At 38.9% G+C, this 9,780-nt stretch overlaps 2 protein-coding genes across 2 annotated transcripts in view; both read right to left on the bottom strand.

The window, feature by feature from the left end:
• The window catches only part of LOC100741130 (aminopeptidase N), a 23,073-nt gene extending 17,504 nt beyond the window's left edge, over nt 1-5,569 (bottom strand). Inside the window, exons 1-4 of the mRNA XM_003487283.4 lie at nt 4,739-5,569; nt 4,172-4,618; nt 3,467-3,650; nt 3,037-3,196 (exon numbers count right to left, since the gene is read on the bottom strand). Coding sequence (XP_003487331.2) covers nt 3,037-3,196; nt 3,467-3,650; nt 4,172-4,618; nt 4,739-5,217 — 1,270 coding nt within the window. The 5' untranslated portion in view covers nt 5,218-5,569. The remainder of the gene's footprint in view (nt 1-3,036; nt 3,197-3,466; nt 3,651-4,171; nt 4,619-4,738) is intronic.
• A 1,394-nt stretch (nt 5,570-6,963) lies between these two features.
• Nucleotides 6,964-9,037, bottom strand: LOC105680391. Its single transcript, XM_012382220.3, has 3 exons — nt 8,891-9,037; nt 8,070-8,515; nt 6,964-8,003 (listed from the first exon to the last, which is right to left on the bottom strand). The coding sequence occupies exons 1-3, from the start codon at nt 9,035-9,037 to the stop codon at nt 7,211-7,213; spliced, it is 1,386 nt and encodes a 461-aa protein (XP_012237643.1). The 3' UTR covers nt 6,964-7,210.
• Between the last annotated feature and the right edge of the window lie 743 nt (nt 9,038-9,780).

The raw sequence follows: 9,780 nt of genomic DNA, 5'->3' as shown, positions 1-9,780 counted from the left end.
ATTCGTTATTGAACCTAGGATCATTGTCATTAGTTTCTCGTGTACCTAACTACCGCGGTTACTTGTCCGGTTCTATAATAATCGTATTTGCACTAGTCAATGTCTTCTCTATTGCATAGCGACAACGTGTAACCCAAACGAAGATTCGTTTCACGCCCCTAACCCTAATTCTAATGTAAACCCGACGTATAATACCTGTTAACAGCAGCTTTATATTCAAGTTAACTACCCTTATTATCCCACAAGAAATAAGGGATCGAACGATTCGTGGCGTCGATTAGTCAATCGTAAAGGGAATTTACGACTCCTGTTGGCGCGCTTCCTCGAGATCGCGTCTCCTCACGAACATGCGAATTTACAATATAAACAATGTCGCGAGAAAGCCGAAGTGCCGACAGGCCCAACAATGTATCTATAACGTCAATTTTATCAGAGGCCACCGCGCAGCCTCAATTACCCCAGGGACCTACCATAAACCTAAACTTTTTAAGTTTATTATTTCTGTTATCTGTTTATGGATGGTCCTTGAAAGAGCCCTTAGGTTGTTATATGTCTTTACTAATTACGGGGAAAGCAGGTATTTACCTAATGGGAAAACCCCAATACTTGACTAACGAAAAAGCTGGTTTTTTCCATAAACGATATTACCTACTAGCCGCGTTGGTAGGAGGCTTTCTCCTCCTATCTTCATTTATTAACATGACCTATAACCAATTGGCATCGTGGATCGTTACCCTCACTTTTTCTAACGGAAGATGCGAACAGCGAATCCGCATTGTTAATTAAAAAGGGCACACCCACACCGAGCTTTCCTCCATAATGAGACGAGAACACCTAGGGGAAAAATAGACAAAACCATCGAACAGTGAACATCTCTCCGTTCAGTGTAAACCTGTACTGTGAAATAATGACAATAGTTGTGTTACGACACAGCTATTTTATTTCATCAACCAACCCTTAAGTTTACGTGACATACCGTCGATCCTACAATCGAGTAGTTTCGCGGAAAAGGCCTGCGTGGCCCTGGCCATGTAACATCATTCCACATCAGAGACCAGGTCGCACACCGAGGGCAAGATGGCAACCAGATGTCTACACATCTTACTGCGTACCCTCAATAATCTTAAGGACCCACCATAAATCTTGGCATTTTCATGGTTAACGTCCTTCAGATCAAAAAGAGGTAATCTTTTATTCCGAGTGTTCTTTACATTTTTGTTTACTACGGGAAGATACGGGAAAGTTAGTTTTCTCGCGTTCGGTATCTTCCGTTAGCAACTTCTTCTCAAGGGCGGTTAGCACCCTTCCTCACCCACCAACCTAGAAAATCAGCTAATTAACAGCGAAGTCTATTTCCCTCACTTTCCTAATGAAAACTTGCCCTTAACAAATCAGCTCTTTTCGTGTCCTTAGACTCACCCATCACTAGCTTTCCTCCGCCACAACATCGTCACTAAACTTGATTGATTTTTCATCTTTCGAACAGTTAACATCTCTTTACCGGGTTTCTACCCTTAGGTCAGTCGCCTACTTAATTTATATAAAGTTGCTAGAGTAAAGTGTAATATATATGTGTTAATTCAGTGTATACTAAATTGTGACTATTGAGTGCATAATAAAGTGTAATAAAAAGAAAGTTAATAGTTGTGTTTCGGCTCAACCTTGTTATTTTTATATAATCTGTTGTGAGTTGTGATTTGTGATTTTACGCGATGCTAAGGGAGAAAGACGAATTAACAGTCAGAGTGTTAGTTGAGAAGTTAGAAAGTGTGAGTTGAGAAGTCAAAGAGTGTCAATCGAGAAGTCAGTGTGCAAATTGCGTTGTCGAGAGAGTGTGGTCCGCGTAAGAGAGAACGTTGTATCCGTAATGGCGAGAGTTGCAAATTAACTATTTAGTTGTCTAAATTATGGTATATAGTGTACATTATTGTATATAGTTCACGTTAAATAACCATCCTTTCCTTTTTAACCAACATCTGTTTAATCCATTTAGTGTAAGTAAATTAGTTGTAGTAAAGATCCTACAATACTGTTGGTGAACTTTAAGGAGAATAATTACATTTTACTATTTATTGATAGATATTTACGAGAAGATGATATATGCTGTTTTTGATCATAAGTTGCTCATTTACTTACTTAGTTTATTAACATTAATTTTCTTCTGTTGCAAATCGGCTAAGGTGTGCGAACACTTAAAATGCTTCATGAAAGTATGTGAACACTTGCCGTAGAAAATTTTTGAAAATTATGGATGGATATATTGTGTCCGTTACTCGAAACTTTTTAAAATTTCATTAATGAAACATAACTACCTGATTATGTTGGTAAAATTTGTAATTAACTCAAAAGTATAATTAGCAGTAATTTATTGCAAGAAATACACTTATTGCTAGTAAAAAATTAATGAACAGCGTAAACAGTGTAATGAATAATTGACTGTTGGAATACTTGGTTAATCTTTGCGAAGCCTATACTTGTAATAAATATTTTGTAACTTTCTATTTAAATATTTTATCAAAAGATCTTTTTATAAATCGTACCAATATAATAATGACAATCGTATCTCATGACAATGCCTAAAGAAATTTCAAATGTATAATATATTATTTTGTATAATATATTCATACGAGTTCATATACTTTCGCGAATTATAGTGTATGTATTGTACTTCATGAGCAATAGTGTGTGTATTTTATTTCGATGATTCTATATGAAAAATTTAAATTCTGTAAAAATTAAAAACAGATCCGTTATAGGACGACTCCTAACTATTTATCGTCGAAAGTCTCACCTTTTATCTTTTGTCTGATAATGTTTAGGCCTAAGGTTTAATATATGAATTAATTGATAAGATACGTAGGTACCTATTATCTCTTACCCTTGACATTAGCCAATAAGAAGAAACTGTCGAAGCTCACATCGTATTCGTTTATATCTTTTATCTGATGTTAAAAATGTTGCGTCGAACTTTGCTCTTAATATTCTCGAACATATGTATTGGGAATTACTTCTAATAACAATGAGAAAATCTCTTACCTTTCTGATACGCAATATTGTCGAACAATCTACTAATTTCTTGAGACGTCTTCGCGTTCTTGTTCATGGGACGCGGATTTTCGCCTGCATCTGCAATGAAAGCGTTTCCTTGTATGTTGTCAACGACAAACACTTCGTCTAATCGCCATTCGGGTAGTACCTACAAATATATTACAAATGTACTAGATATGATACAAGAATACGTTTAAAGTACTCGGCAAGAATTTAATGGTAAAAGATATACTAGTCGTTAATTGATGTAGAGGTCAGAAACATACATAGAATGTGTAGCTATATTAATAGTCATATAAAATATGAGCAACTGAGAATTAAAATTTTGAATGCAACAAAAATTTATTATCCAGTTTATAACAATTCCCTTATAACAAATTAATAGAATATAAGTAGAAGATTTATTTATTACACTTACTTTATGAGTAATAATGTATTGGAAGTAGTCTGCAAATCCTTCATTCAACCAAATCCACGTCCACCATTCTGGACTAACTAGATTTCCAAACCACTGATGTGTAAATTCGTGGGCTATAATCGTAGTTATACTTTGCTTCGTACGAGTTGTGGTAACACCGTCTTGATAAAGGAGAGCGGACTCCCTGAAATGAAAAGTTTCGATTGAAGTCTGCCATCAAAAATATAATATATTTTAAATAGATTTTAATATTGCATTAACTGCAGATCTATACATGAGATATGATTACTTTTAAAATTTATTTACTGTCATTGAGATTTTTACTTAGAATTTTCTTAATCTGGAATTTAGGGCGAGGCTCTTTATTTTGAGACAATTTAAAAGAATGTGTTTAACGGTAGCTTAGCAATTATAGACGTTATTCGTTGATGAATCAGATTTCTAAACTAGATATGCATATGTATAAACCTCATGTAGACAAAAAGCCATGACATTTGGTTTTCTTAAAAATAAAATTTCTAATTTTAAGAAAGCATACTATTAAAACTCTACTGATATGTTATATGTTTGATTCATCATCCGATCCTAAAAACTCTTATACGATTTGGACGAACATGCGATGAGTTTGCCGTTGAAATTTGAACTTTGACCTGTTAAATCGAATTGTGATTTTGACCAACGTTGATTACGGGCTGCAACAATTACCTGTAAGTGACGAGACCCCAATTCTCCATAGCGCCTGCCGAAAAGTCCTTCAGCGATACTTGATCCATTTTTGGTAAATAATGGCTGAAATTGATTGCGGTATATTCATTTAAAGCGTCTAGCAATTTTTTACCCTTTTCTAAGGCGTAATGTGTCTGATTCACTGCCTGTGGCTTAGTACACACTCTGAACATGCCATCTTCGTTGCATTCATAATTGGAGACTATGAATGCCACTAAATAAGTGGACATCCGTGGAGTTGTTTTGAACTTAGTTGTCTTCATGTCGTTTTCCACTTTTAGTTCTTCAACTGGCATGTTCGAAATCGCATGGTAAGATTTCGAATGGGTTATAGAAATGTTGAAGCGTGCCTTGAAAGCAGGCTCATCCCAACAAGGGAACGCTAACCGTGCACCTGTTGGCTCGAAATGAGTCGCAGCCACATATCTACAACATGAAAATAAAGTTCTCGAAATGCAATAGTCAGTCGTAATTTTGCAAAATGAATACAAAATGAAAAATTTATCTAAGAGATGACTTGCGAACTATATAAGAAGGTATTCTTACATTAGATTGCCATTTTTGTCGGCAGATCTGCTCCTGTAAAATCCTCTTAATTGATCGTTTACGACTCCGGAATAGCTCACAGTAAGCAAGTAGTTGTTTCCCTTCTTAAGCTTGTCATCAAGCATGATAATTAAAAATTCATGTACGTCGTCATATACAGTACTATCCAGCTTAATAGCGGTTTTATTTGAATGGTACAGGCTAATATTCTTTATAGTGAGGTTCTTCATGTTCAGTGTTATTGACCGGACATCCTGTGTTTCAGCTACAATGTCGATCTTCACTTCACCGGTAAATTTGAAGTCTGTTTCTGATAAATTTGAATTCAAATTCACTGTCAAATTTAGTTCATAAAAATTTGGCTTGATTTCTATTGGTAGTCTATAGCTTAAATCGTCGACTTGAGAGCTGATCACGTCTCCAAGTAGAAGATTCGGGAACATCAGATTGATAAGGAACAGTATCAATATTCTTGCCATCTTGGATCGATTCGGCAAATAAGCGCATCCACTGGATGACCCACGTTTATTTTCTATTTTGTAAGGTATATTATTTATTTATATATTATTATTTCGGCTCGTGAATGTTGATGAAATTTCTTTACTCGATTTTACTTGTAAATCACGCGAAACGTTAATTTGAGCGTATGTAATTAAATACTACGCCAGATTCGTTTGTAACCTGCCATAGATTTTCAATGTACATACGTATCTAACGTTTCAGCTCGCTTGCAAATATTTATGAGATACGAATGAGAAGATAATACTGTAAGAAATATAGATGGAATCGTATACGCGTAATCCATCGAATGATTTAGTGATAAGAAGAAAACGTAATAGCTTCCTTAATAACTCTGATCATTATGACTTTCATATTTCGATCGATATAGAAATTGATATTTTTGTAGCAATGTCTCGAAATCGTCGGAAAAATACGTCAGTCATTAGCTCAACATACCTTACAAATCAATCGCTCAGTCGGCTACGTAAAATGTCAGCTAGGTAGTTACACGTCAACGATTGCCTTATGAAAGCCTACCTCTGCAAGTGTTCATGCTTTATAAGGTACGCATGGATGCGCTATTATCAAAAATATACCTAATTTTTCTAATCTTATCAATTGACGTGTTGTCCCGATCGAAGTTATTATATCGTCGGATAGTGACCAGAAAATGGTCTGTTATATTCACGGAATTTCTTCGAAACGTTCAATTGTAATCTAAAACGCGCGTTTTAATTTAAGGCTTTGCCGATACTGCAATGGATTACAATGCAATACTTTAATATGATTGTTTGTACAAGCATTGATATTAGCAAGATAAGAGCAAGTTCTTATTAGTTCAGTTCGCTTGGCTCTGTCTTATCGTCAATATCGCTTGAATTATTACATTATATTAGGTAACTCTTCATCTTGATTTAGTAAAGTAGATAATGTAAATAAATTCTATCGTGATTATTCTATGAAAGAAATATGTTTTACTTTTCGAGTTGTACGTACTAATGTTTAATTCTTACAATATTTCGGTCGGGTTTTGAGTCATTAATTTCTCATCTATCGAATTAACCGATTGAGCAACAATCAGTAAAATGAGGTAACGCAATATTTTCAACAATCATTCTTTAAAAAACTCATTCTTTAAATAGTACTTAGGTAGCAAATGAAATGGCAAAGAAAATGTTGAAGTAACTACTTTAAGAAAAACTTTACATCTTCTCTTTTGTATACACGTGACCTTTTGTATACAGAGAACGCTATTACGAAGAGAGTAGTGTTATAACCATTCGCGGAGAGACGCGGTTGTGAGGAAAACGCGTCAGCGAGAGGCGTAAATTCTCGCTACGATTCTGCTAATCGACGCCGCGAAATAATCGTTCCTCTGTTTTGATTACAGGGGTAGTTCAATGAATTTAACACTGTATTAACAGGTTAACATAAAATGGTATATTTGACAATATTTAACAATAATATGATGAACACGCCACACATTGTTTAACAATGAATACAGTAAATATGTTACAGAAAGTCGACCCGACTTTACGATATCTCTCAATGAATTCGTTAGACTCTGCGACCTTAATTTTAATCGTCAGACTTCTTGATGTATGACGTTTGACTCTTCAGAAGAGACTGATTGCCCTTCGATCATTTCTTTGTCTTCTCTGAGAGACGATCTCCACTATGCTCGGATCACGTCATCGTTCGCGCCTATAATCACGTATACCGCCTTCTTGTGTGGAAAACGTAACGGACCAAAATCAACGTTTCTAGAACTCGCTGCTTGGTGACAACTATGCGCTCGTCGATACATTGTATATGTTCCGTCGGGCAGATAAGACGATCTGTCTGCGACACTGTAGGACTGCGAGCGACGGTTAGAAAAACCTGTGGTAAGTCTCGTGGCGTAACATACTCCCCCCATTGAGAGGGTACCGATTAAGTGGTATGGTGTGATGTTGTGAGATGGATCTCTTGTCAGACTTCGGTGCTGTTGATTGTTTCGGAGTCATCTGGAGTCGATCTGCTCGGTAGTGGTACCATCCGCTTGATGCTCCGATCCAGAATGCTCGTTGCCGTTCGAACGGTAGCCGTCCGTATGATACCGTCTGCGCCGGGTTGGATCTTGATGATTCTGCCCAATGGCCATTGCATTGGAGGAACGTTGTCTTCTCTGAGAATGACGATGGTGCCTTCTCGTATGCCGTGACTGCCCTTGCTCCATTTGTTTCGGGTATTCAACTCGTTCAGATACTCCCAATGCCAGCGGCGCCAGAAATGTTGTTTGAGTTTTTGAATATATTGCCAGCTGGAGAGACGATTGGATAGAGTGTCTCTGAAATCTCGTTCTCGAAAACTTGTTAGTGAATCTTCGATGAGGAAGTGACTGGGAGTAAGGACAAGAAGATCGTTTGGATCTGATGATATTGGAGTCAGAGGACGAGAATTGAGGATAGACTCAATTTTAATGATAAGTATGTTGAAGTTTTCGAATGTTAAAAGCTCGTTACCTACGACACGTCTGAGATGTCGTTTGAAGGATTTCACTGCAGCCTCCCACAACCCGCCGAAGTGAGATGAGTTGGGAAGAATGAAGCGCCATTCGATCCGTCGATCAGCTAAAAAGGACTGAACCTTATGATCGTCGGACTGCAGGAGGTTTCGGAGCTTTCGTAATTCGTTATTGGCGCCAACGAAGTTGGTACCGTTATCAGAGTAGATTGTTACACAGAATCCTCGGCGAGCGATGAATCTTCGCAGAGCAGCAATGAAGGCCGTTGGTCAGCTCGATGTGGACTGCTTTAACTGCAAGACATACAAAGATTGCTACATATACCTTGATTTTTCGTCGGCTACGATCCTTTCATTCTTTGATGTAACACGGTCCCTAATGATCGATTCCGACGTTGGTAAATGCCGAGATTCCGTTATCTGTGCAGCTGGAAGATCGCCCAATACGTAAGCAGCAGCAACGGACGCAGCCACTCCAAACTTGACTATCCACTTCAGCGTACTCCAAACTTGACTACGGCCGTCGATAAGCCAATAAGATCTTCTTAGGGCATATAAGGTAGCTTGAGTTCCGGAGTGGAGATTCAGGAGGTGTTCATGCTCGATTATGAGCACTGTAACTGAGGATTTGGGTAGAATGATTGGATGTTTCTGATTGAAAGGCATTGGTGAGTGGCTGAGTCGGCCTCCGACTCGCAACATCCCGTCCTTGTCCAGAAATGGATTGAGTCGTTGCAGAATTTCGATCTGTTCGGAGAGTACGGATTTCATCTGAAAAATAACAGAGTTGTAATAATCTGACCAGTTTGTTATGCGCATTGGTTAAATCATGCGTGGTTAGAGGTCTCTCTCGATCCTGTTATTGTCTCCATCGAAGGCAACAAGCGGTAATTCTTGTTAGCTTGGGCCAAGAAGAGAATCTCTCCAGTAGACTATGGTCAGCCGGAGTCACAGACAGACAGGTGGCCTTCTTCTGCTCCGGTATTTCGATTAATGGTACTGGGTTCCACGTCGGCCAGTATCCTTCAGGTTGTTGTAGCCATTCCGGTCCATGTTGCCAAATGGTTGGTCGCAGGAAGTGTTATGGGACATCTCCTCCCAGAAAGTGTCGTTGAATGCCTCGATCTTGGAGGTGTCGTGAAGCACCTCGGCCCAGGAAGTGTCGTGGAACCCCTCTGCCCATGAAGTGTCATGGAACACATCGGCCCAGGAAGTGTCATGGAACACCTCTACCCATGAAGTATCATGGAACACTACACGAAATGTAGTGGACCAGCTCTGTCCAAGAGGCATCGTTGAACGGAACTCCGGTGTTGCTTGGTGCTGATTCGTCCAACACGACGCGGAGTTTTGTAGTTGATTGGGAGGCTGGGCTTCCCCCGATGACCCGCCCGAATCGCGTTCTCTTAGTGATGATTCTTGGTGGAGAATGAGCGTTGGACGTCGTGACTGTAACTTGCCTTGGTATTGGAGAGTATGTCGGCGTTGTTGGAGCCAAGGGTGACTTCAGTGAGATGTTTGCGATCCGAGACTTGACCGATGCAGCTGTGGACTCAGTGGACAAATGATGAGAGCTGATGGGGTGTTCTGACAACTATCGATCTCATTTGAAGAATTCATCACGGTGGTGATAACGTGAAGATTATTCCGCTTCGGGTAACTAGCAGGTGTGACGCCTTTCGGTAATGACGAAGGTGCCGTCTTCTCATTGTGTCCAGGAAAATGTCTCTCCGATATAATATTCCTGCTCTCAGGTGATACAGGCGGCGTGGTATAAGTCAGATTGAACGTTGAAATGCTGATTGAGGAGGAAATGCTCGTAGATAATCCGATGATCGTGGATTTCGAAACCTTTGCTGTAGGTTTTGATTCGAAATCGACTCTGTTGTTCTGGACGGGATCCAGTTTCTTCCGGTCCAGAAGATCGTGAGAGGTTGTCCTCAAGTCGCTTGTAGGCAATAAGCTGAGGATGTGAGAGGTTGTCTGATTTACGGCGTTTGGTGGTGTTGAACCAGATTGTTCAGATAATGATGACG

Source organism: Bombus impatiens, unplaced genomic scaffold (genome assembly GCF_000188095.3).
Source record: "Bombus impatiens unplaced genomic scaffold, BIMP_2.2 scf_0148, whole genome shotgun sequence".
Classification (NCBI taxonomy): domain Eukaryota; kingdom Metazoa; phylum Arthropoda; class Insecta; order Hymenoptera; family Apidae; genus Bombus; species Bombus impatiens.
Note: the sequence above shows the minus strand (reverse complement) of the source record. Positions and strands in the feature narration are given on the sequence as shown.

Coding starts and splice junctions, on each gene's coding strand:
- LOC105680391 (XM_012382220.3), bottom strand. CDS start 9,037: ATGCCTCTTGGACAGAGCTGGTCCACTACATTTCGTGTAGTGTTCCAT. Junction 8,516..8,890: donor ACGACACTTCCTGGGCCGAG/GTGCTTCACGAC, acceptor GTTATTTTTCAG/ATGAAATCCGTACTCTCCGA. Junction 8,004..8,069: donor GTAGCCGACGAAAAATCAAG/GTATATGTAGCA, acceptor ACCAACGGCCTT/CATTGCTGCTCTGCGAAGAT.